We start from the raw sequence: 26,581 nt of genomic DNA, 5'->3' as shown, positions 1-26,581 counted from the left end.
GAATCCCAGGGACAGGGGAGTCTGGTGGGCTGCTGTCTATGGGGTCGCACAGAGTCGGACACGACTGAAGTGACGCAGCAGCTGCTACACTAATCTTTTAACAATCCAAATAATGACACATAGATTTATTCAGCCTGATGTCAAAAGACAAGGCTGCTATGTTGACATTTTATTATTTTCAGTATTCCTGAAGCTCTAACATTTAGGGCGTTAATCCTCGAAGCACCACCAGGGTAGCTAATTCCTAGAGATGGTGAATGACTCCCCTGTGAGCACATCTTTGATAGACATACCAACACATCCAGAGCCACACCCAAGTCATCTCCTTCATCAAACTGTTACACACCATACCAATACCCCTGCCACATCTCCCCGGAGGACCAGCTATGGACAACTAGGGAACACCTTTAGAGCAGAGCCCATGGAAAACTGTTCAGACCTTCCGGTCCTGAGCTGACTCGGCCCCTTCCTTCCTTCCCACAAAAACCGCAATAAGGACTCTGGCCTTTCCCTGCCCTCTCCCATCTCTGCCTCTTGACCCTGTATGGCATGCTGGGCCTCCTGTTTCTGGGTTTGTGTGAGTATAAACTTCTTCTTTCGTGACATTCATTTCCATGACTGCTGTCTGCCGTCCCCGATGAAAACAAATGCCTGATAGGTTTTACAGCAGCTACCCAGCTAGATGTGAGCGCCCATGCTGATCCCCTCTCTCCCATGGTCTCTCCCTGTCAGTGAGCCATCCTCTCATGAGGGAAAGAAAAAGAGAAGGAGACTAACTGATAGGACTTGAATAATGTATCAGGCTAGTGAAAGCCTGATCTTTGGCTGATCACTTCAAGGGCAAAATAAATTTTTAAGAAAATGTGTGTTCTTCTAATGGTATCTCCAGCCAGTGAGCACCAGGATCTAAATGTGAACGCCAAGAATCTCTTTGTGGTCAGTGGTTTAGGTGTCGGATTATGCATGGATGATGATTCAAGTTAAATTTCTTAACATAGGTGATATGTACTACATTGCAAGGGGAAAAAATTCATGTTCTACTCATAGGAAGGATCAGTTTGTGCATCTGGATTACTTATTTATCAGTATTCATTGTTTACATTTCAGGAAATTAATGCAAAATTAGCACCTTCTGACAGTAGATTTAATGCAGGATTATTCTTACTTACAAAAGCATTTCCTGCACTCTTCAATTTATATGTGTAGCACACTGAGTAGAAATCAGAAGTTCATAGAATTAATACTGATAGATTTCGCCATTTTCTATTGACACATCAGGTCCATATCCTATACTGTTGCTGAGGTATGAATTTGTATGTTATGAGTTTCCAGGCAGGTGTGAAACTTTGCCAGTGAGTATCCTAACCAATCATTTAACTTCCATATCTCAGAGTAATTTATAGCTCGTTACTAATGACCATGTAAATGTTGTGTAGTGGAATATTCTATAGTGGTATATTCTTGAATAAGCTATGATGTAAAGGTGGATTTCTCAAGAATGCCTTCATTAAGGTGACTTTTTGTCTACACAAATGCTCTCAAGTTCATGTCTAGTTTAAGTGCATTTTCCATCTCAAAAGCTATCTTCCCATTCCAGCTATACACACTATCCTTCACCTTCTCTCCAGTTCAGAATTCCCCTGCCCATTTTTCAACTTATTTTTATTAAATGATTTTAAAAATTCCTCCGATGAAAGTGTTCAAGCATTCTTCATCACTGCCAATTAAATCGGAATTTTCCTTTATGTATGAGAAGGGTTTATGAGGAATGTTGTACTGCAACAGCTCCTGTTAAATGTGAAGTACTGTTTAGTCAAAAGGATCACTTAAATAATTTCTAATAAGAGAGCTAAAAAAGAATATTTAGTCTAACACCTGAAAAAGAAGCATTTAAACCTTCCCTCTTAACACTTTGTGCTCTCTTAAGCGATTGCATATTAATTCCAGTTTATCTAATTGAACAAGTAAATGAAATAACTTTGTTTTGACAGACAGAAATATTGTAAATACATCAGTAAAATAAATTATCACCTTATAAACACTCCCCATGGCCCTGATTGCTATGGAGCTGTGTTGACAGCCTGAAGTCATAAACTAGACATACAGTCAAACATCAGAAAAATATAAACTTGGGTAGCTTATGGTATAAGCCTGTAATCCAGTACGTGTAACACAACAGACACTTTAAGACACTTAAAGTATCTGGCATTTCAGCAGTATTTTTAGCACAGTTTTCCCTTTAAGGGAATTATGGGCTAAGAATCACAATACATATTTTTCCATCCTTTTACTTTCAGCTTCTCTGCTGAAAGGATTGTATGTGTCTCTTGTCAGTGGTATATAGTCAAGTTTTTACTTTCAAGTGAAACTGACTTTTAATGACAAAAGCGATGTAATTGTTTTGGTTTTAATTATGTTTCTTATGTTTTACCTAATATATTTTGCTGTTATGTTTATTTCTGTATATAAAACCATGCCTGTATCATGTCAAAAAAAAAAATGACACTGACCTCATTTACATACATTCACATATTGAATAAATGCTAAAATACTTGGGTTAATTTCTCCATTTAAGTATGTTGCTTTCTATTTGTCTCACATATGTCTATGTTTCTTTTTCTCTTTCTTACCTTCCTTAAGATTGATCTTACTTTTCTCATTTCAATATTTCCCATTTTAAAATCGGAAATTAAATTTTATAATCCTTCTCTTTATTTAGTAACTACTCTTAAAAATGTGTGAAAGTCTAAAATTAACATAAAAATGCATGAAAGTCTAACATTGATCAATATCTTTACCCTTCATAAATTACTTTAACTCTGAATACCCTTCTTTCAATTTATACTGGAGCAGTTATTGCTATTGTTTATCTTGATTATAATTTAAATTATAAATTATCTTTGAATTAAATGTAATTTTATGAACTTCATAAAATGCTATTTTTGTTGTTTTTACAGTCTTTTTTCTTTAGATTTATTCACATGTAAAAATTTTTTTTTCATCTGACATCATTTTCCCTATGCCTTTGAAATTTTCTGTCATGATGATCTATTGGGAACAAGATTACCTTAAATACTACTTTAACTAGGAAAAATAATTTTAGATTGATGGTGATTCTCCATTATCATTTGAAGATATCTTACTCCATTGTATTCTGATTAATTTACTTACATCAATTTCCCAGTTCATAATTCAACTTTCAGCTGTATCAAATCTGAAATTAATGCTCATATATTGGGGGTTTAATTTCAATTATTTTATATCTCTAGTTTTATTTGGTTTTTCTCAAATCTGTTTGCTTTTTTTTTTTTTTTTAGTTGCTTGCTCTCTATCCATGGATTTAATCTCTTTTGTTCTTTAAGCATTTGTTAATTCCAGTCTGTGAAGCCTTTTGGGGTCTGAGTCTGTTGTCTATTGTTGCCACTGGCCCTTGGTTTTAATGCCTTGATTCATTCTGCTTTTTTTGCTTTTGGAATAAGAGCTGATATTCTTTAGAACTTTATGAGAATTCTATTCGACCTGGTTTGAAAGTGGACTCCTCTAAAGATGGTTTGTGTTTGCTTCTCCAAGCAGCTTGGACCATTACAATCTAGAGCCACTTCAGGCTTAAAAGTTTTTCAGATCACTAGAGTCATATGTGTTCAGGGTATAAATCTTTACAAATGCTGGCTTCTGTTTGTGAATTGTCACAAAAGATATTCTTCCCCTTGCCTTCAGAATCATCCTTGCAGGTATTGGGAGGGAACGTGCCAGGCAAATCATTTTATTTCACCCTGCTCAGAAAGTCTAATTCTTTTCAGTCCTGACTTTTAATAGGAACTCTCCCATTAAACATCCCACTTTTTTTGGTCAGTCATGGGCTTTGTCCTCTATCTGCTGTAACTTTGACTCAATTTCACCAGGTTCAGCAGCTGTCTTCAAGACGAAAGTTGGCCTTAGTACTCTGCTTGCTTCTCCGGGTTCTTGCATTTGCTTGTTTTTGCTTTTAAGAGTTTCTTACTAATTTGCTAGTTCATCTAGTATGCATTACCATACTGAACAGAAAGAGAAGGGTTTTTTTTTTTTCCTCAAAGAAAATAGGGTGTCGCTAGAGGAACAATTAAATAAGCCTTAGAAAAGTACTTTTTATTTACTACTGTTCTGAAGGCTAGAAGATTCTAGAATAAAGTAAAAATGGTAGGCAGACAGAAGTGGAGTGAAATCAAGCAGTGCTGGAACCAAATGTCAAGTCACATTGTCTAGCATTAGGACAGAATATTTAAAATTGAGTTTCAAAAGCCTGGTATTTCCCACGTTGAACTGTATTTATCACACAATTATTAAACACTTCACATGATGTAATATGTATGATACTTTTAAGAATTTCTTAGATCCAAGCAACTAATATGTACTCATTTATCAGAAATAAAGTATCCCAGTGGTTAATACCGGAAAAGGCAATGGCACCCCCCTCCAATACTCTTGCCTGGAAAATCCCATGGACGGAGGAGCCTGGTGGGCTGCAGTCCATGGGGTCGCTAAGAGTTGGACACAACTGAGCGACTTCACTTTCGATTTTCACTTTCACGCATTGGAGAAGGAAATGGCAACCTACTCCAGTCTTCTTGCCTGGAGAAACCCAGGGACGGGGGAGCCTGGTGAGCTGCCGTCTATGGGGTCGCATAGAGTCAGACACGACTGAAGCGACTTAGCAGCAGCAGCAGCAGCAGTGGTTAAGATTGAGCTTATTAGCGAAGCAGTTTTGGGGAAAATAGTGTAATTCAGTCAAGCAGCCAGTTAGTACTCAATTCCAAATAATAGTTCCTAAAATCCATTTAAGTAGCTAAATTATACTACAATGTGGTGTTTCCTGGGTGTAAATGTTCTTAGATGATTAAGCATACCTTGATTAAGTCATGGAATAAAGTTCAAGTGAGGCTACAGTGAGCAAGCTCCGGGAGTTGGTGATGGACAGGGAAGCCTGGCGTGCTGCAGTCCAGTGGATCGCAAAGAGTAGGCACTACTGAGCAACTGAACTTAACTGAGGCTACACACAGGTGCCTACCTGGCATTTTATTCATGGGAACTGTGTATCAACAGCTTGTGCATTCTCTGTGAGGCAAGAGGAATTTTTAACCTAAAATAATAAGTAAATGTATCACCCTAGAAAGGTAAATTTAGAAAAGACCAAATAAATCTAACAAAACCAATAAACATAACTAACAGATGTATGTAGTTATAGTCAAATCTTTTCTTCACTTTAAAGTGATTTTTCTAGACAGTAGCCCAAATTTCTTACCTTATATGAGGCCACTGAGTGTTTTTGCGAAAGTCATCCTAAAACAATACCAGAATCAAAAATCCCTAAAAATGAGTCTGTTTTACAAGCTATGAAACATATACAATGCCCTCTGCTTGTGAATCATCTCAAGAGTATAACACTTTATATATAGCTTTCTATAACTGATGTTTTGAGTCATTGAATTAGTTATTATTAATGATAATAATAAACCCAATTGTAAAATGAAAGAGGTATTAAAGCCTTACTGATTTCACAGTAACTAGATGACTTACTTTCCATGCTTATTTGAATTTATTCTCGTAAGGGGATTTTAGATGGCATAGTTTAGAAAGAAAAGAGAGAATGAATTTAAGTAGCAGAATTTTTCAGTTACAGTACCATCACAAAAAGTGCTGTAATATGCCCTGTTTCTATGGCGAAGATTTTATAATATTTACTTTATATGATAAGAGTTATAAGTGGAGTTCTATGTTGTTTGTTCAGCCTATTATGCAGATGGTGCTTGATTAAAATCTATTTTAAACTACAGCAATTACTGCAAGATAGTGTGCATTAAACAGCTCTCCCGGCTCCATTAAAGGCTTTGGGACCGCAGCAGTTTATTTTAAATATGCTTATAGATGTTTCCAACTTCTCCAGGGACATTTCAATATCAGTGATTCTCTTTCCTTGAGTCTTAACTCTACTCTGTATTCTTAAGAAGTGCTATCTAAGTAACACCATTAACACATTGCTTTTTTAAAGTGGAAAATTATTGTTTTATTGTGATAAATAAGTTAAATATATCACTTTAATTAAGCAATAAGACATGACCAGAGGTGGATTACCAAAAGCATAAAGACAACCCTAGGGATTTGGGAAATAGATATCAGTCTAAAAGTTAATACAGGAAGCACAGATATCTTTGTAGAGCTACTGTGAGAGTAGTATGTCTATGCATTTGTGTATGTATTTATTTTTTCCTGGGAGCTTTAATAGAACATGAAACAAGTCCATGGGTAATAAGGATTACAGGTAAGGCCTCAGTCCAGACATATTCTTAGTTGCTATGATTTTCAAACAACTTTTGTATATGTTTCAGATGTCCTTTTCCTTGTCATTCTAAGCCTTTGCCCACCACTGTAGAATGCAGGTGGAAACATGTGGTGACCCAATGCATGTAAGACTCCATACTGATGTTGTGAGGTTGGAAAGATTAACAGGACCTTGTTCTTACTCTCAATGTGCTTGTCATTGTGGAGACTTTATATTTTTGCATTCTATGGTCCATCTGTATTGTCAAGATCATGACATTGGAATTAAATTTAACTCTTCTAGTCTTAGAACCCAAGTAACTCTAGAAATGTTATACTCTAAAACAGTGTCCTGTACGTGATGCTGTACAGTCCTTACAGTAGCCACAAGTCCTGTGTGACTGTGTACATTTAAATCTAATTAAAATTAAATTTAAAAATCTAGTTCCTCACTTGCTGTAGCTTAGCATACTAAGCTACACGTGGCTAGTGCCTACCTTCAGACAGTACAGAGAACATTTCCATCTTCCTAGAAAATTCCATGAGATAGTACTGCTCTAGACTACAGTAGTCAGTGTCTCTGGGAAAATTAGGCCATAAAATTATAAACTTTCATCCATTCAGACAATACTCAAAATTAAGGTCCAGGGACATATTACAAATCCATTTAGCTCATTTTCTCACCACAATCGTGTTTATCATCATTGTGTTCATTCCAAATAGTTGATGGTCAGAAAGGCCAGGTGTCCTTCAAAATGCAATCCATTCCTGGCATGTAAGTGGATCCAAATTATAGCAGCATATCTTTCTTTGGGGAGGTTTTGTATATGAGAAATGATCGTGTGGTTTTCAAATACGTGATGAAACTACAGCCAGAAAGTAGGCCTGACAAATTCCCAGTTCATTATACAGTCTAAAATAACAGCTCACTTCTGTACCTTTCCAAATACAAGTCAAATGCAAAGTGAAAAATAAGACCTCCACAATTAGGTGGTAATGCCCAGTGTTCAGAGCCCCCGGCCCCCCACCATATCAGGTGGTAATGGCCAGTGCTCACATGGCAGACAGCCTTTCACTTCATACAGCACTGCCCACATGTGTGGGTGCATTAGACAGCCAACCACAGCAGGGGATTTGTATCCTGTTTTATTGCTTTCTAAAAGCAAAGACATTATACATACCCAGTAAGCCTTTATGCAAGGAACACTGAGCAATATAACAATGATTCCCTTCAAAGCATATTTTATTTTTTAAAACTATTTCATACGTAATTTTTATTTTTGTGTTCTCCTCTTACACCAGCTTTTGGTGAAAGGGCATTATTTTAAGCCATAGTTTGGCTCTATGAGGGCAGTTTTATAAGTGGTCAGAATATTATGATCTAAGAATACAGTTTTAGTGAGCTAATTGAATTACTGAAGAAAAGGCGGTGATTCTTAAGAAATAAATATTTTATGTGTGCCCTGTAGATTAGTCCACTCAGATGCCAGTTTTCTTGCATGACAGATAATTCAGCCTAAGATTAACCATGAGTATTTAAAAGGAGAGTGTAAAAAAATTTTTTTAATAAATAAATAAAAGGACAGTATATCAACACGCTCTCACTTTCAGAAATCGCAGAGACAAAGCTGATGTAATGTTATGAGATTGGCCAGTGGTCTGGCCATAATGGAGGATGACACCCCGGCTTCAAGCTTGGTGCCTCTCAGGTACACTGTCAGATACACAGGTGAAGCCTCGGGGTGACCCTCCATAGTACATAAATGATGTCTGCTAAGCCTTGAAAATAGGGAGGCAGAAATCATAAAATGCTTGTTTCTTCTAAAGGAGAAGACTGCATCTGGCTAACCCTGTTAATAAAGACAAGCCAGGAAAATAGGGGAAGCCTCCAGAAAGCCAACCAAATTGATTGGCTGCATGGACTTGTTTAGAGATTGCTATAGGGTTGCTATCAAAACAGTTATATGTGTTGTGTCAAAACAGTAGCTTGTGGTTTCTGTATGCTTGACACTTAGAGCATCTATCTCACTGGCCATAGCCGGTGCTCCTGCTTCTGCAGAGACTCCCTAGAAAGGAGGGCCACGTTTTCCAGTAGTAAGTTAACTGTCCTACCTGCTACCATGTGTGTCACATGAATCCAGCAGATCTGAAACGTGCCCCATGTCATCCAAATACTGATTCAAAAAGTAAGTAAGACAGCCTCTTCAATAAATGGTGCTGGGAAAACTGGACAGCTACATGTAAAAGTGAAATTAGAACATTTCCTAACACCATACACAAAGATAAACTCAAAATGGATTAAAGACCTAATTGTAAGACCAGAAACTATAAAACTCCTAGAGGAAAACATAGGCAGAACACTTGATGACATAAATCAAAGCGAGACCCTCTATGACCCACCTCCTAGAGTAAGGGAAATAAAAACAAAAGTAAACAAGTGGGACCTGATTAAACTTAAAAGCTTTTGCATAGCAAAGGAAGCTATAAGCAAGGTGAAAAGACAGCCCTCAGAATGGGAGAAAATAATAGCGAATGAAACAACTAACAAAGAATTAATTTCCAAAATATACAAGCAGCTCATACAATTCAATGCTAGAAAAACAAACAACCCAAGCAAAAAGTGGGAACAAGACCTAAACAGACATTTCTCCAAATAAGACATACAGATGGCTAACAAACACATGAAAAGATGCTCAACATTGCTTATTATTAGAGAAATGAAATCAAAACCACAATGAGATATCACCTCACACCAGTCAGAATGGCCATCATCAAAAAGTCTACAAACAATAAATGCTGGAGAAAAGGGAACGCTCTTGCACTGTTGGTGGGAATGTAAATTGACACAGCCACTATGGAAGACCGTATGCAGATTCCTTAAAAAACTAGTAATAAAATCACCATATGACCCAGCAATCCCACTCCTAAGCATATACCCCAAGGAAACCAAAATTGAAAAAGACACATGTATCCCATTGTTCACTGCAGCACTATTTACAATAGCTAGAACATAGAAGCAACCTAGATGTCCATTGACAGATGAATGGATAAAGAAGTTGTAGTACCTATACATAATAGAATATTATTCATCCATAAAAAGAAATGCATTTGAGTCAGTTCTGATGAGGTGGATGAACCCAGAACCTATTTTACAGAGTGAGGTGAGTCAGAAAGAGAAAGATGAGTATCGTATTCTAACACACATAGCAGAATCTAGAAAAATAGTATGGAAGAATTAATTTACAGGGCAGCAGTAGAGAAACAGACATAGAGAATAGATTTATGGACATGGGGAGAGGGGAGGAGAGCGTGAGATGTATGGAGAGAGTAACATGGAAACTTACATCGCCATATGTAAAATAGATAGCCAATGGGAATTCTTATATGGCTCAGGACACTCGGACGGGCTCTGTATCAACCTAGAGGGGTGGGACGGGGAGGGAGATGGAAGGGGATATATGTATACCTATGGCTGACTCATGTTGAGGTTTGACAAAAAACAGCAAAATTCTGTAAAGCAATCATCCTTCAATAAAAAAATAAATTAAAAAAAAGTAAGGAAGCATAAAGATCAGCCGTTCAAACACAATTTTAGACAGTGGAATATGGAAACAATTTAAATTATTCAGGGGAAATCTTTTAATAAAAACATTTGCAGTGAGTCATAGGAAATTTCTCTATGTAACTGACAATCAATTATTTCTACAAAGATATAATCTGCAGTCATGGAGATTTCAGTGTGTCAGATCTGAAATCTTGAAAAGTGAAACTTTTTCCATTAAAATTTATAGGGAGCCCAGGTAAATATTCCATGTGGATAAGCATTTATTTTCATACACTGTGTCCCCATTGTCTACATATTCCAATCCTTGATGAAATATGACCTCCAATGTCATGATCCTTTCACTTTTAGCATTCTTCATTATGGTCTTTCTTAAATCCTCTTTATTTCTCTTCTTGATATTTTATTGTTTTGAATATAGAAATAGTTATGTTTAGAAAATTTGGAAGTTATAAAGCATACAAAGAAGATAAAGATGTCAAATAGCAATGGTTTTTATGCATTCAAAATTCAGAGGAAATGAACTTGACAGTCATCCACCCACAATTGTTACTGGAAACCCTGCATCTTAAGAGATTCCCTAAATAAAAATTCACAGGAGAAGACAGTCTACAGCAAAAAAAAAAAAAAAAGTCAGGTACACTACCAGTTAGTGGCCAGGTAGAGGAGGATGGGCCTAAAAATGATTCTAGAAACAGTGAGGAAGGCAAGGTAGGCATAAAATCCGAAGACTATGATGAGCTTTGGAAGAGACAGGACACTCGCAGTGAGAAATCAAGTCAGGGGAAGACTGAAAAGTCCCTGGATTTATCTTTGTGGTCCTTGGTGACCTTTTTGAGAGCCTAAGTGATGGGAAGGCACAGTGAGTTGCCTGCAGTCAGCATAACCACTTGGAGGAGTCTGACTGTGAAGAGAAGAAAAGCTGTGGCTCTGTGTAGCCTTGGGGCAAAGAGAAGCTTTGCTTGTCTGTTTGTTGCATGTCTGAAGTATCAAAAGGCAGTTGGAGGAGTAGAGTTAAGGTTGACTAAAGCCAGTGTCTCCTGCTCTTAGACTCTGATGTAATCAGTATAGAGCTAAAGCCTGGACATGAGGGTATTATTTAAAAGTTTCCCAGGTGATTCTAACATTCAACCATTGAGAATGAGCATCGAGGTTGTATTTACCTACGTGTTTAGTTTAGAGCCGTTACCCCAGTTTGCCCAGTATCCGCTCAGTCCAGTCCCAGCATTCTTGTCCTTTGGCTCATTAACCTGAGGACCAGTCATCTCACAGGATCACCTGAAACCCTTCCTGGGGAAGTCACTTTCTAGTGTTGATCTATGTCAGTCTGTCTGCTAGGTTCAGAGCCTCCTGTCCCCAAAGGGTTGTTTATCTACTTCAACTGACAGTTTTGAAACAATAATCTATTCCATAGTTTTTTAACTAAAGACAAAGCCAAAGAATTCGCTTAGTTTTTTTTTTGTTTGTTTGTTTTTCCTGTCTCTGGTTCTCAGGGCATATCTTTTAAGCCATGACCATATGGCATCACAAATTAGTGTTGAGGTCATTTCTTTCCATTCATTCAGTAAAAAGTTATTACTGTGTCATAATTAACATCTGAATACCATTTTAAAATTTTGACCATATTACATATATATCATCTCAGTAATCACACAATGGCATTGCAACTGATTTGCAGTAGAGGAAATGGAGGCCCAGAAAAATAATGTAGCTTACCAAGATTTCACAGCTAAACAGCTAAACAGAGGACGTGAGTGTGGATCTTCTGATGTTACATCCACCAGCCTCTCAGGAGCTCACACTTCGTATCCAATGGTGGCTGTTATTTCACACAGATTACCTTGCCTGGCAATTTATCTGAATAAGATACATATTGCATGTTTGCCAAGAAGAGAAAAGCAACAGCCATCACAGCAATAGAAGTGATGGTGCAGAACCTCCCTGATAATGGTGACTTCATCAGGGCACAGTGCATGGGGGCCCTTGTGCTGGTGGGAGAGGCAGGTGGAAAGAGACAGCACTACTCAGTACTCATGTAGACTCATATAATTCTAGAACTAGAAAGAAATTGTAGCCCAGACATCTCATTCTATAGATGTTGATAAAGTGACATCACATATTAACTAGTTAGTATCCAAGTTCAAATGCAGATGTCTAAAATACATTGTATTTTTTCCCACTTGCATCAGAATAACAATTTAGATTATCCAGATATTCATACTCAAGGACAATGGGAAGAAATGGAATCTTTCCTTAAACTGAGTGTTAAAGCTGTGCTAGAAATGTCTAGATTTGAGAGTCTAGTTTCCAGAGATGCACTCTCCAATATGGTAACCACTAGCCACATTTAGCTGTTTAAATTTAAAGCAATTAAAATTGTATAAAATTTAAAATTTTGTTTCTTATTCCTGCTGGCTGCATTTCATATGCTCATTAGTTATGTGTCGCTAGTGGCAACTATATTGAATAGCACAGATTTTAGAACTTTACCCCCTTAGCAGAAAGTTCTGTTGGACAGCACTGACCTAGGGTCTGGATTATGCCATTCTAAGCCATGAGCATTACTAGGATTTCCCAGCAGCATTCCACAGACCTAAGTGCAACACCAGGAGCCAGTCAACTTTATTCATTGGATATGTTGCCCACTATCATTTAAAAATCAAAATTAGGGGCATCCTTGGTGGCTCAGTGATGGAGAGTCTGCCTGCCAATGCAAGAGACACAGGTTCAGTCCCTGGGCCAGGAGGATCCCACGGGCTTCAGAGCAGCTGAACCGGTGGGCCACAACTACTGAACCTGTGCTCTGGGGCTTGGGAGCCACAACCACTGAGGCTCGCACGCCTAAGAGCCCTTGCTTCCCAACAAGAGAAGCCATCACAGTGAGAAGCCCTCACATCGCAACTGGAGGGTGGCCCCCACTCACCACAACTAGAGAAAAGCCCACAGTGGGAAAACCCAGCCCAGTCAAAAAAAAAAAAATCATAATTAGGAACAAAAGGATAAACTCCCCCAAAGAAAGCAGGTTGGATTGTTCATACAGTGGGGTTACTACAGGAGGAATCTCCTGCTGACTATCACAGTGCTGCTCGTCATTCAGTTCCTGCAGGAGAAAAAGGCAAAGCTGAGAGAGTTAAGGTATAATATCTAACAGTACAATAGTATTATAAAGAGAATCAGTAAGATTGTGTTAAAGCTATGTAAATTAGGCTGGAAGAGGATGAATATGAAAATTACATGAAATAAGAAGTTTTACTTGAAAAACAGAAAAAACAAAACCAAGTGGCCCTTAGAAATGTCTGTGTTTGTGTGATGTGTATGGGTGAGTATACCTGGGTAAGTTTCAAGGAAGAGCAATCTGCCCCTAAATTTGTTTAGTTCTTCTATAATTCAGATTTTGTTTTATTTCAGATCAATGGTGGAGAGAAACGACCTGCCTCTGACATGGGGAAAAAACCAAAAACCCCCAAAAAGAAGAAGAAGAAGGACCCTAATGAGCCACAGAAGCCAGTGTCTGCCTATGCGTTATTCTTCCGTGATACTCAGGCTGCCATCAAGGGGCCAAAATCCAAATGCTACCTTTGGTGAAGTTTCTAAAATTGTGGCTTCCATGTGGGATGGTTTGGGTGAAGAGCAAAAACAGGTAAGAAAAGATACAAAATGGATGATTCAACATGATTTGAGAAAGTGTGTGCATCCTAAAGAAATGGCTTCTGAGGTCGTTTGGTGTGTGCTGGTGTGTGTGTGTGTGTGTGTGTAGTAGCTCCAGTCATGTCCGACTCTTTATGACCCTGCGGACTGTAGCCTGCCAGGCTCCTCTGTCCATGAAATTCTCCAGACAAGAATACTGGAGTCAGTTGCCATTCCGTCCCAGGGATCAAACCTATGTCTCTTATGCCTCCAGCACTGGCAGGAAAGTTCTTTACCACTAGCACCACGTGGGAAGCCTGGTCATTGGGTGAATTCCTCGGATACTAGAGCTAAGGCTGAGAATGTGCCCCACCAGAACCAGACTTCAGGGGACTCTGACATGGTTTTACATTCCTTTATTGCTGTTATAAATAGCATCTTAGTTCCTTTGTTTCAAAGTTTATATGGTGTAGTTACTTTTGGAAGGGCTTCTACATATCCAAGCCAGAATTACCTCATTCGTTAACGCTGCCAATGTGATCCTAAAGACAGAAAAAAAAAAAACACTAAAAGCATTTTGAAAACTGTCCACACCTCTCTTCAGCACTTAGTATTTACTCTTTTGTCATCAAAACTCTCTTTGCTCTTTGCTAAATGAACCTTGAATTTAAGGATCTCTACCCTTAGCCATTCCCTAAAGACTGCTGGAGTATGTTATTCAATCCCTCTTGTACCATATTGCTAGGCTGTATTAAATGGGCCCAGATACCTGATTATTTTCTCCTCTTGTGGATTGCCATGGTGTGACTGAGGACCACACTGGTGGGGAGCAGGGGCATGAGACACTTTGTATCTCAGCCACAGTGTAAGTCATCCAGAAGGTCTTAAGGAGGATGGGAATCATGGAAAAGAGTCTTATCCATCTCTTTGCGATTCTGTGGACGGTAGCCCGCCAGGCTCTTCTGTCCATGGAGTTCTCCAGGCAAGAATACTGGTGTGGTTAGCCATTTCCTTCTCCAGAGGATTCCCAACCCAGGGATCAAACCCGGGTCTCCTACATTGCAGGCAAGTTCTCAGGCTGTCTGAGCCACCAGGGAAACCCATGTGTAGACAGAACCCACTTCAACAAAGAAGCAGTATTGATCGCAGATTTCTAGATTTCCAGGACTAGATTGCCATTGTCACCATCTAGAATTTCATTATCATGAAGGAAAAATTAGACAAGCATTATCATTAAAGTGCAGTCACTGGATGTGGATGAAGTGGATGCAGCTTTAGCTACTACAGAATACTGAACTGCATTCATGATGGGTTAGTCTCATATTGGATTCTTAACAGAGACTTTTACCTCTCCTCCTCAGGTCCAGGGAAGTATGTAAGAAAGAGAACATCTCAAACCTGTGTACATCTCTAAGAACCTATATATCGTAGTATCTGTCAGCATCTACAATGTATATTGTGTTTTATATTCTAACAACAGTTTTACATGATTTATTTCATTTGTTCAGCACAGTATTCATAGATGCTGTTTTCTGAATTTCACAGGTTATGAAATGGGGCCAGATAGTTAAATTCAGTCACTTATCCATTCAACAAAGATTTATTGAGTGTTTACTGTGTGCCCCAGGCACTTTTCTAGACACTGTGGGGGCGAGCTGAGAATAGACAGAGTCCCATTTGTTGATTGATTTGTCTAGGACTACACACCGTGACTAGAACTTATCATTCAACCTACAGTTCTTTTCTAACCAATTTATAAAAACAATTATAGCTGTAATGGTAAAACCAGCTGCTAACAAAACATTAGCTGAACCTACTTCTCCAGTTCTCTCCAACCCCCCTTTACTGTAAGTCAAAGCTGTCCTGTACAGTCTGAAATCTACACATTATGTCCTTTTCAAGATTGCCAGTCCCGGCAAAGGGCTTCACAGAAAAGCACAGCCCTGCCGTGTGGAGCTCTGCTACAAGAGTCGTCTCTGAGGATGGAAACCGTAGCACGGAAATGCTCTCTGTGTGTGAGATTAAAATACCCAACTCACAAATAGATTGGTTGACACTATATTTTGTGATTCCACTGAAAACCTAATGTAGTTTTTTGAGACTTCAGAGCCGGTTTCTATCCTAACTTGGATCAGTTTGCTCTCACACTCCCAAAGCCAAAGTGTGGCTCCCCACTGACGTTGGAGACACACGGTGGAATTCTACGCCGGGTCTTATTCACGGATTGAGAAACTGAGTGCACCTCCACCAGGAACCCCAGCCCACCCCTGTCCTGCTCTACCCTGGCCTGGGCACCAGCATGTACCTCCCTCCCTGCTCAGACAGCCCCTGTGTGTAGTCGTGGATAGGGGCCAGGCTTCAGTGCTATAAACTCTTGCTTTGTGAGATAGAATTTGCCAGAGGAGACATCCAGAATGTGATTGCCTTCCCTAGTGACTGTGATGGCAACTTGTAATCAGAGGACATTAGTGATCCCTTCTGTGACCTGGCAGCGAGCTGGGGGTGCTGCTCAAAGGCTCACATGCGCTCCTTTGGTTTTATGTCAAGAAATTTCAGTTGCCAGTGCTACCACCGATCTGACTCCTCTTACCTGTTTTTCTAACCCTGGATATCTTTTCCTAATTACTTCCCACATTTACTAGAGGAGCTTAAATGGGGGAGGTCTACACAGCTCTTTCCTAGCCCACGATCAAATCCTTTACATTATCAATTCAAGGTCAGTGCCTGTACCCATGTTTCTAGTGGAAAAGAATAATGTTCTTATGATGAAAACTGGGTAGTTCCTCAAGGCAACAAGTATAAAGCTTCAGAATTTCCCCACTAATTCTAATACAGTCTTTTATTTTTATTATAGCAAGAGGGGAACACTGAGATAATATTCCACATTTTTGGTCTGACCAGGTAAGGTCTTTACAGACCCAAAGAATATGAGAGTCACTATTCTCCAGTGTCGTGCTAAAAAGAGAAATGACTCCCATTCTCCCATTCTGCCTTTCAAACTCAGCTCTGAGCCTTTCTAATGGAAGTAGGATCACAATTATGACATAATACTTAAGGCTTTTTAATTGTATATTGTGATAACAAAACACTTTCCTCTTTCTCTTTTGTTTCCAATTTAATATGTAACTTGTAATGAGTCTGTCTTTGGGTTCTCTCTTAATAGAAATAGTTGGGGGGTTGAAGAATGTGTTTTATAAATAAAAAATGAGATTATATAATAGCTGACCCTATTTGGGGGCTTCCCAGGTGGCCCTAATTGTAGAGAAACCACCTGCCAGTGCAGGAGACCTAAGAGATGTGATGTCGATCCCTGGGTTGGGAAGCTCCCCCGGAGGAAATAATGGGAACCCACTTCAGTATTCTTGCCTAGAGAGCCCTGTGGACAGAGGAGCCTGGCTGACCATAGTCCATGGGGTCACAAAGAGTTGGACACAACTGAAGCAACTTAGCATAGCACAGACCCTATTTAACTCACTGAGTATTATAAAGCAATTTCCATAATCAAAGTGCAGTTGTTTAAGAAAATTATTCTAAGATTACTTAGGGAGATATATTAATAGAAATAACTTTTTCTCTTATGGAGAAGTTAGTATTTTAACACTCAAGCACCATTACCAAAACAAGGTACTGGGATCAGTTTGAGTCACTTGAGATAGTTTGTCCCCATGCCTTATGTTCCTTTGACTTGACAGGGGTTCAGCATAGTTTATCCTTTCCTCTTAAAAGATGATCTTGCTTAATAAAGATAGTGAAACCACAGAGTATGTCAAAAAGGGTGGTTTTTGACATATACAGGTGCAAGTCCGTCCCAGGGACAAGCAGGGAGAAGGTTCAGTGAGTGAGAGCAGATGCCTCGCTTATGGAAGGGACATACTGCATCAGCTGGGCCTGCCGTGCGCCACGTGGCAGCCCCTCTCTTACAGTTTGCCGGGAATTGCCTGCAAAGCGCACATGCCCACCTAGAATGCACGTTTTGGGCATCAAGAGAATTTCAGCAAAATATCCAAAAGTGTTATTATGGTGTTTTACCACCTGTTCTTCCCCTTTATGTTGACTCATGGTGCCAACATAATATCTCTGTTTCAAACTTAATTTAATTGTATTTTACTCTCATTTAATATTCAAATTGGAGAGCACACATACTGCTATGTATTTTTAAAGGAATGTTACTGGAGCCAGTTAGAGGCAGACCATTAAACTTCAAAATTTAGGACAAATGTGCATGTTGCAGAACAGCCCCCACGTGATGCTGCTGGCTTTGTGTAGGCAGCTGGTTCAAGGAGAAGGCTAGGATTTCATGCACCACCATTGTTCAGAAATCCCGTTGTCATAATAGCCCACAATTATGAACAGCTCCAAATATAAACACAAACTGGGGAAAATGGGCAAAATTATTGATGACTTATTAGGGGCTCAGAAAATTACAATATTTAAGGAAAAACAGCTATTAGTGAGATTACAATTGAATGTTTTCTTGCCAGCCAGAGGGAACAGGACTAATGGGGCTGCTGTGTCTGTGTGTGTCACATGCTTCCTCTTTGTGGAGTCTAGGCGGGGCTAAGAAGCCACTGCAGATGGGCAGGTCTTTATTTTCAGAAGCCCTGGAAAGGGAGGAACTATATGTACTTTGATTTCTGTAAAGAATCTCTCAAAGAAGAGAAATCAAAAGGAAGCTAAAAGAAGTGATAAAAATCCTCCAGAAACACAAAACCTCCCTTATGAGTTGTTCCTACCAAAGCCACTAAACAAACTTGACATATCAGCGTCTCCATTTGAATACTTTCGAAGATGGGGCTGAATCTGGAAGGGGAACGGCATTGTGTTTGGGATTCCAACAGAAGGTTTTAAATGCTAACGAATCCTACGACAGTGGAGAACCTGGTTCAGAGACATAGTAAGTCGTTTCCAAAAGGCACCAGCTAGAGAAAAGGAAATAAAACATAAGTGTGACGGTGATGTTGGTCTTCGCTACTTATCTTTCATTGACTGGAACCTACAGAGAAAGAAAAATAATAATGTAACAAGATCATTCCCTTTATATGAGACTCCTTGGAGTTTGAGCAACCCTCAGCATCTTTGTTTATGAAGGTCCAGCTGAATTTCCTATATTTCCCTATTATTCTGAATTCTGTGATTCTGGTCATCAAAGTCAAACCCCACTAAATTAAAGAGTCCGTCCAGCTTTGAAGCAGAAGGGATCGGTCCAACGAGCTATAAAGCATTCTTGGTTCCTTTTTAGCCGCGGAAAGTCAGCTCCTAAGTGGGAAAGGAAAGTCACCTTAAATCAGAACCAGATGTAAATTACTAAATGAACCTTAAGTTCCTAATTGGAGACACAGTTGGGCTGTAATACATTTAGCAAATTACAAACAAAATGTTCTTGTTTACATTACATTAAATGGCTTTAAAGCTTCAGCCAAAGAGCTAAATAAACACGCTGTTAGGCTAAAAATGGAATGGAAGGCCTGTTCAGGGTTTGGTGTATTCAGGAGAAACCACAGCCCATGGTGCCCAGAGAGCATATTTTTGTAAATGCTGCCCTGTCGTGGGAGAAGAGAGCAGGTTTACCTTGAGATCCAGAGCCTAATGAGCAGATATCACTTGCAGGGCAACTGTTTGAATATTGTAACATATGCCTTCTTTCAGGATGCATAATTCATATCCAAGGATATTAGCCATAGCAGTTCAGCTCAATAGCAGCACCTCATTATTTCATCCCTCAGTATTTATTCCTATGTTTGACGCCTCATGAAATTACTGTTAATGTGTTTATATAAGGGCAGGTCTGACACAAGTGGGAAGAATGTAATTTCCTGCTCATTCTTTCCTGCTGCTGTGTCCTCTTCCCCTGGTAGAAGTGGCAAGTGTAAATAGTTAATTTGCTTCAATTATGAGCCTGTCCTGCTAAATTAGAAGCAGCAGGGATATGAAGAGCCAGAATTATACTTACGAGGCAGCTGACAAATCCTCTGAGCCCGCGGAATCAAATCATTTACTCCTCATTGGTGCTCAAATACCCACTACAGAAGTGCTGCCGGGGCCTTCCCCCACACCCGCCCCGTATCTTATGATAAAATTTGGATTTTATGTCAACAATACTTAAGGTTAACTAAAATCCTGTTTTACCATAGCATTCACACATGTGTTTATCTTGGCCAGTTCCTTATAAACATTATGCATTTTCTCCAATTTTTTGAATGCTAGGTGTAAAAGATATATAAAACAATTGTTCATTTAAAAACTGTAGAAGGTGAGGCAAGTTTATATTAATATTCATAAAAACTTGAAACAGCAGTTGGAAATATTATATCCAATGGTGAACATATTTTATTTCTAAATCACAGGTATATATACCTATAATTAATTGGTACATAAACAAGGTTGTGGCACACCTTCCTGGGTATAAATACACAGAGCACACATGGAAATACTCCATGCTGATATACAGAGAGCAGACATTTCACTTGAATGGTTCCATGATGTCAGAAGGGAGAGAATTTGAACATAATACTCACTCAAGTCCATTGGGCTTTGTGTATTATTAGTAAACATGTTTCAGGAGGGCAGGTTACCTCTTTGTATACCAAATCCTCTGTCCCCACTGATGCCCACCCTAATTTAAAAGATGCAGTTTGGTGTTCTGCCGTGAGTACCACACCCATGCTGACTCACAGAGGAGAAACCTGAGACCAGGGATTATACACTCTATCACCGGCATTTCCCGAGCACCTGCTATGTGCTGAACTGCCCTGCTAAAAGGGCTGCCCTGTGGCTGGGGGTCTGAATGAGGTATGCAAGGGAGATCGCATGCAACCAGGAGGGGCTGTTGCGTAAACAGAGATAAATCTCAGATACCAGACCAGTTTGATTAGATATATGTATATATTTGCCTGACACAAAAAACGCACACAATAGAAGCATATTTTAGTACTTTTTTTGGTTTTGTAGCTTCTGTTCCTCACACCATGCAGGCACATAACAGATACTCACTATATTGTTAAATATAATTGAACGACATTACACTCTCTCATCCTCATTTAATAAACTGACAGATGTATTTTGCAGCCGTATTTTCAGATGAAGAGCTTGCTTCTGATCTCTACTATTCCAGAAACAGGTTACCCCATTATTGTGTAGACAATGTGTTTGCATTTGATGGATCCCAAAAAGAATCGATAGCAAAATTTTTGTCATGTTGTATAATGTTTTCAGTTCTCTGAATACCACTTTATAAAGTTCTCTGAGTTCTGGAATGCTTAAGAAAACGCTGAGCAAGTTACACAAATGGAAATTTAACTGCATTTAAGGACTAAGTTCTGTGTAAACACAGATGCACTTGCTCTAACTGTCCTAAATAATAATAGCATTCAAAGATGCTGCAAACGTTAATTTCTCAAGTACTGTATATTAGAGGGAAATGAGATTAAATTATTATTTCTTACATAACCATGTTTCTAAGCATTTTCTATAAATATGAAATTATACTGGGGAAAAACTGCATTTGAAGTTAACCAAAAAGAAAAGTGCCTTTAGTTTTGTAGTGTTTGAATAAAATCCAGAATTAGAAGAACTGTGTTTTTTCTTATTATTACTGCAAAGAGTTGAAATAAACTACAACTAGAGATTAACTAAGGACCAGAGCCAAAAAGAAGGAAGGAAGAAGGAATTAAATGGTATTTATAAGATTTTACTTTTCTATATAAGTTAGATGGATTGTTTGGGGAAAGAGCAGAAAGTGAAAAAAGCAAAATGACAGGTTGTATTAGAATGTTTTCTGTCTGAGTGCATCCATAGTCACTGATACTGAACTGCTGATGTTAATTAGAGATTATTCGCTTATAAAAATGTGTATACATGCTGGAATATAGTGCAACTTAAAAAATGATTCATAGAATCACTAGGTTACATGAATAGAATTTGGATTCTCTAGAACTGCCATTTGAGGTCTGTTTTAGTTTAGCCATTATATATGTTTTAACTTAACCACTGAGATGCAATCCTTAGATAGGGTATGGTAGCTTTCTTAGAATAACAAACCACAGCAACTAACTAAGTTAGGACAGGATGAATTCAAAAGTGTTTGGATGAGCTGGGGGAAATGATAAATGATGTATTATGATTTTTAAATCCTCATCTGGCCAACTTTGCACTTTATTTCAAACAGCTGTAGACCATTTGGAAGCCATTTTGTAGTTCAGCTGAGTACTAATATTTACTGTGTGAATCACATTTCTTTAAAATATTTGTCTTTCCCTGAGAGAGAGAGAGAGACCATTTCTTTCCCAAACTTAACTTTGATGTAAATCAGACCCATCCCCTAGGTTAGAAGGTTTGATCATTGCAGTGGACTGCTCATTGCAAATGCAGTCAGCGTCATCTTTGGTTTCTGCAAGTGAAAGACTTTTCTCCATCCATAAATAGAGCTTTGAAACGTTTTTGTGGAACTTTTTACTGATGATTTTTAATTACCTGTTCTAAAGGAAGAATTTCAGTATGTGGAATTCTTACATGTTTTTTATCATTCTCATATATTTGAGGTCCTTCTTCAGACATCTGCATCAAATACAGGATTCAGAAAGCATCCTTGTGCAATTTTAGAAGGTAGCATCACAAGGACATACAGGGTGAATAATATTTGAGCCATTAGCTAGTTCTCAAAGGTGGAGGTTCTAAATTACTGTAGGGGAAGCCACCTCAGATTTTAATTCTGATCCATGGCACCCCCCTTTAGACACAATTACAGAAACATACCTCCTGAAATCACCACCCTTTGAATCCTCCCTCTGAAGATCTGCAGCTATTCAGGGAAGAGCAGACCCATCAAGCCGTGTAATGTGACGTGATGAGTTTCCTCTTTCCTAAAGTGGTATTTAGGCACGTGTAGGATGATCCCACATAGCCGGTCATCAATAGCCGATAGGGAGCCATCTGGAGGAAACCCGGTGCTCTGAATGCTAGTCAGGAATCCCATAACGACATCGATCTCCCCTGAAACCAGGGGGCATACATCCAGCCTGAAACACATGGAGTTGCCACCTTTCTCCCATGGTTGTTAATACACAAATTTCAGGAAAGTTAACACCTTGTGGGATGTTAACCACTGGGAGCCCCACTGTAGTAACGCTGCTGTTTTTTCTATAGAAACCAAGGGCAAGAAGGATGATAGATGTTACAGTCAGGCCATCTGAACACCGTCTTACCTGTGCTACGTAGAAAATGAGGCTTCAGGCAATGCTGTGGACCCACATGTGTAATATTTGCCTTTGGAAGCTAAATGAACCCCAGTTAGCTGCCCAAGGAGGTCACCTAGAGTAACATATGAATAAAGAACGTGATAGAAATGCTTCAAGTTTACAAAAGTGTACTACCATCGAAGATATTTTTGTTAAATATTTGCTTCAAAGTCCTGAATAGGATTTCTGTCTGTGTGGGAGAAAAACCCTCTCGAAACAGTTTTAAGGTATGAAAAGTAAATGTAAACATTGTCAGTTTAAGGTCATTCATAACAAAAAGTATGTCTTGGGGAAGAGATTGGAGGGAGAACTACAAACAGAAATCTGTCTTTGAAGAAAGAAATAAATCAATCAAAAAGCAAGAGAGCTCCATGTTTCTCATTCTGACTGAACCAAAGCATATGATATACATGAATCATACTGTTCAAAGACATTTGCTGGAATTTAGTGTGTGTTTGTTTTCATATATGGGTGTCTAAAAAAGAATCTGAATTTGACTTACAATAAAATTAGCTCAGTAAATTAAGAATTTTCCTGTAATTGAATTAATTTTCCTGTAATTGATTAATTGACTTCTTACTAAAAAATTTCTTTTAAATTTCTTTAGTTCCATGTATTATAAAGATGACACAATGATTGTGTGATACTATTGTGTGAATTCATAATTGCCTTATTATAGTTGCCTTTATTATAATATACCAAAATGCCAAATATGAAAGACTAGGCTGAAGCGCTCCCTAAGGGAAAACAATGAGCACATTCATTTCATAGGGTCCTTTATAATTCTGTTGACAAGGTTACTCATTTGTTTACTTTAAGTAAAATGTTCTGCTTTAATTAAAATATTTATGAGTAGGTAATATTTCTCACACCTTAAATTTCACAGTCGGGGACCGGCCTCAGCAAACCACCTTCCACATCAGAAACCATAAATTGACTTCTGCTGCCAACTTTGGTAGATATTTGGTCTTTACACATAATTTATATTTAATACTTTGACTAATTCTAAAGCCACTTTTCACGCTGGCCTGTGTCTGGTTTTGAGCTCAGCATTACAAAGTAGTAGCCAAGCCTCATTCCTTGCTGTAAAATTCAAGATGTGGGAAATTTAAAATAGTCGTATTGATGAAAATGCATCCAATGGTGAAAATATTTTGTTCTTTTGGGTTGGTTTCTAAAGATTGACAAAAACAGGCTCAAAGCCTTGAAAGAATTACCTTAATGGTAGCAGACAAGGTGTGTTCACTTTGCTTCTCTTTCATTTTCGACTCTAATAACTTTTTTTCTGTTAGCTTAGCGATGTGACCTTTAGCCTACCAGCAAGTTGTTTTTCAGTACTTTTGCTCAATTTAGGACGATTTTACTTGTATTTGCAAGATGATTTCCTCTGAAAAATGAAAGCTTCTGTAAATTGAAACTCAATTCAGAACACTTTTGCCTTTTCACATTGAGGCATCCACACATCCATACCATCCACTGTGTTTTTTTGTGTTTTCTGGAAAGGGCATGACCAGAGCAGGCTGCGCGTCACGGCACACGTGCAGTCCACGGCCACTCAGGCTCCCCAGCCCACTCCCAAATGGGACTTCAGCTGCCATCACTGATTGCTGAGTCTTTGTTTTTTTTTTGTTTTTTTTTTAATTTTATTTTATTTTTAAACTTTACAATATTGTATTGGTTTTGCCAAATATGGAAATGAATCCACCACAGGTACACATGTGTTCCCCATCCTGAACCCTCCTCCCTCCTCCCTCCCCATACCCTCCCTCTGGGTCATCCCAGTGCACCAGCCCCAAGCATCCAGTATCGTGCATCGAACCTGGACTGGCGTGAGTCTTTGAAAATAGAACTTCAAGGCACAAAACTTTAAAATAGTGGTGAACCTGCAAATTCCGTAACTGTTTGTGATTAGCATGTTGAACTTTATTGATCATCTTTGAATTCTGTCCTTGTTTTTGTATTTAGCAAGGAGATACACGTCAGGATTTGAGTGCACTGTAGCATTATCTGCCCCTTATATAAGTATGAATGGCTTCTTTACTCACATGTGATTCCCTGAGAACTTGCAGCCATAGTATCTTTCACAGATTCTTTACCAGATGAGCTACGAGGGAAGTTCTATATATGTCAGGATTTGAGTGCACTATAACATTATCTGCCCCTTATATAAGTATGAATGGCTTCTTTACTCACATGTGGTTCCCTGGGAACCTCCGTCCATAGTATCTTTCCAAACCAACTGCCTCCACTCTCAGACTAACCCAGATATATCTCTTCGTATGCTTTATGCAAAATGGGAAAATTTACTATTGTTAATCTTTTTATTATCTATTCTCTTGCTATACTTCTTAAAAACTTATTTCAGTAAGAAAACACTATCTATGGGGAGATACGTATTATTGTATCATGTCTGTACACACATAATTATCATTCTGCATTGCACTTCTCTGGAAACAAAAGCAGATGCGCTTTCTAATTTAAGACTATCTGTTGTTGCAGGTCTATAAAAAGAAAACAGAGGCTGCGAAGAAGGAGTACCTGAAGCAACTAGCAGCATACAGAGCCAGCCTGGTGTCCAAGGTAACGTGCAACCGTGTGGTCTTGGGATGGGTTATGGCCATCTCGTCTCAGACCATGATGGTCATTTGAAAGCACAAAAGATTACTTCAGCATTTCTGCACAATCTCCTTTGCTGAAAAAGTAAATCCTAAGCAAAGCTGTATGTTATAGAAATATTTGTTCGTACCTAGAGGACCAGAACAACATCCCTTGGGCCTTTGGGGTAATGTTGCCTGCCTGTGGATTACTTGTTTTGTGGGTTAGTTGCAGCACGTTCTTAATCCTGAGCCAACTCTGTTTCACCACATTCCACTCTTTAAATGTCTTCCTCCCAGCACCCCGACCCCATCCCATTGGTCTTTGCTGAGGAGATGGCAACTGTCTTTAATTGTAGCCTCATTACAACATCATTAGGATGTATGCCTGCCAAAATAAGCAAGCAGATGCGGGGAAGATGCATCATTTCATTTGAAAATGAAAGCACCCCTTAAAAATATTTTATGCTTTGGAATATCTCAAATATGAGGCATTGCTGTAATAAAAACTCAGGAGTTAACTCTGTTTGGTATTGGGTTATTAAATCTATATTTCCCTGTATAGATTTCTCGAGGAGTAGTCTCAGAGGCTACTGAGGCTGAGGCTGTGAAGACTGGACACTGTGTCATCCTGAGTCCAGATGTGGCTGGTATTTGGCTCAGCATTGGGTGAGGCTCTGGACTTTAGTCCATTCACCCACGAAAAATGCTTTCTTTTATCCACAAATACCCACTCCCCTTCCAACAACTCTGAAGTAATTATGTAAGTTAGTTTTCCTTGGGGAATATGCATACTGAATATATGATGTGCAGAAGAAAAAGGACCACAAAATACAAATGCATAAGAAATTTCATCTCCGTTGGTCTCACACAGCCTGTTCCACTTCTAAAGTATGACATTGTGGGAAAACTGAATATTTATTATTTAACCTTAAAATTCCTACCGTATTTGTATTACCTCACTATGGATCTTACACTTTCTAATTTTTCTAAATCCTTTCAAAGCTATTTGTATTTTCTGCTGATACCATTACAAATTTCTATATAATTAAAGAATTCATAGCATGTATGTAAAGTTATAGCAGAAAAACAAGGTGCAAAATACTATTTGTTGTTGTTCAGTTGCTGAGTTGTGTCTGGCTCTTTATGACCCCCTTGAACTGTAGCACACCAGGCCTCCTGTCCTTCATTATCTCCCAAAGTTTGCTCAAACTCATGCCCATTGAGTCACTGATGCTATCTAATCATCCATTGTCCCCTTCTCCTCTTGC

The 26,581-nt window shown here is 38.7% G+C and overlaps 1 protein-coding gene across 1 annotated transcript in view; it reads left to right on the top strand.

Moving 5' to 3' along the window:
* The window catches only part of TOX (thymocyte selection associated high mobility group box), a 311,716-nt gene that overhangs the window by 254,995 nt on the left and 30,140 nt on the right, over positions 1-26,581 (top strand). The window contains 3 exon segments of the mRNA NM_001102096.2: positions 13,265-13,415; positions 13,417-13,496; positions 25,216-25,296. Coding sequence (NP_001095566.1) covers positions 13,265-13,415; positions 13,417-13,496; positions 25,216-25,296 — 312 coding nt within the window.

This window comes from Bos taurus, chromosome 14 (genome assembly GCF_002263795.3).
Source record: "Bos taurus isolate L1 Dominette 01449 registration number 42190680 breed Hereford chromosome 14, ARS-UCD2.0, whole genome shotgun sequence".
In the NCBI taxonomy this organism is placed as follows: domain Eukaryota; kingdom Metazoa; phylum Chordata; class Mammalia; order Artiodactyla; family Bovidae; genus Bos; species Bos taurus.
Note: the sequence above shows the minus strand (reverse complement) of the source record. Positions and strands in the feature narration are given on the sequence as shown.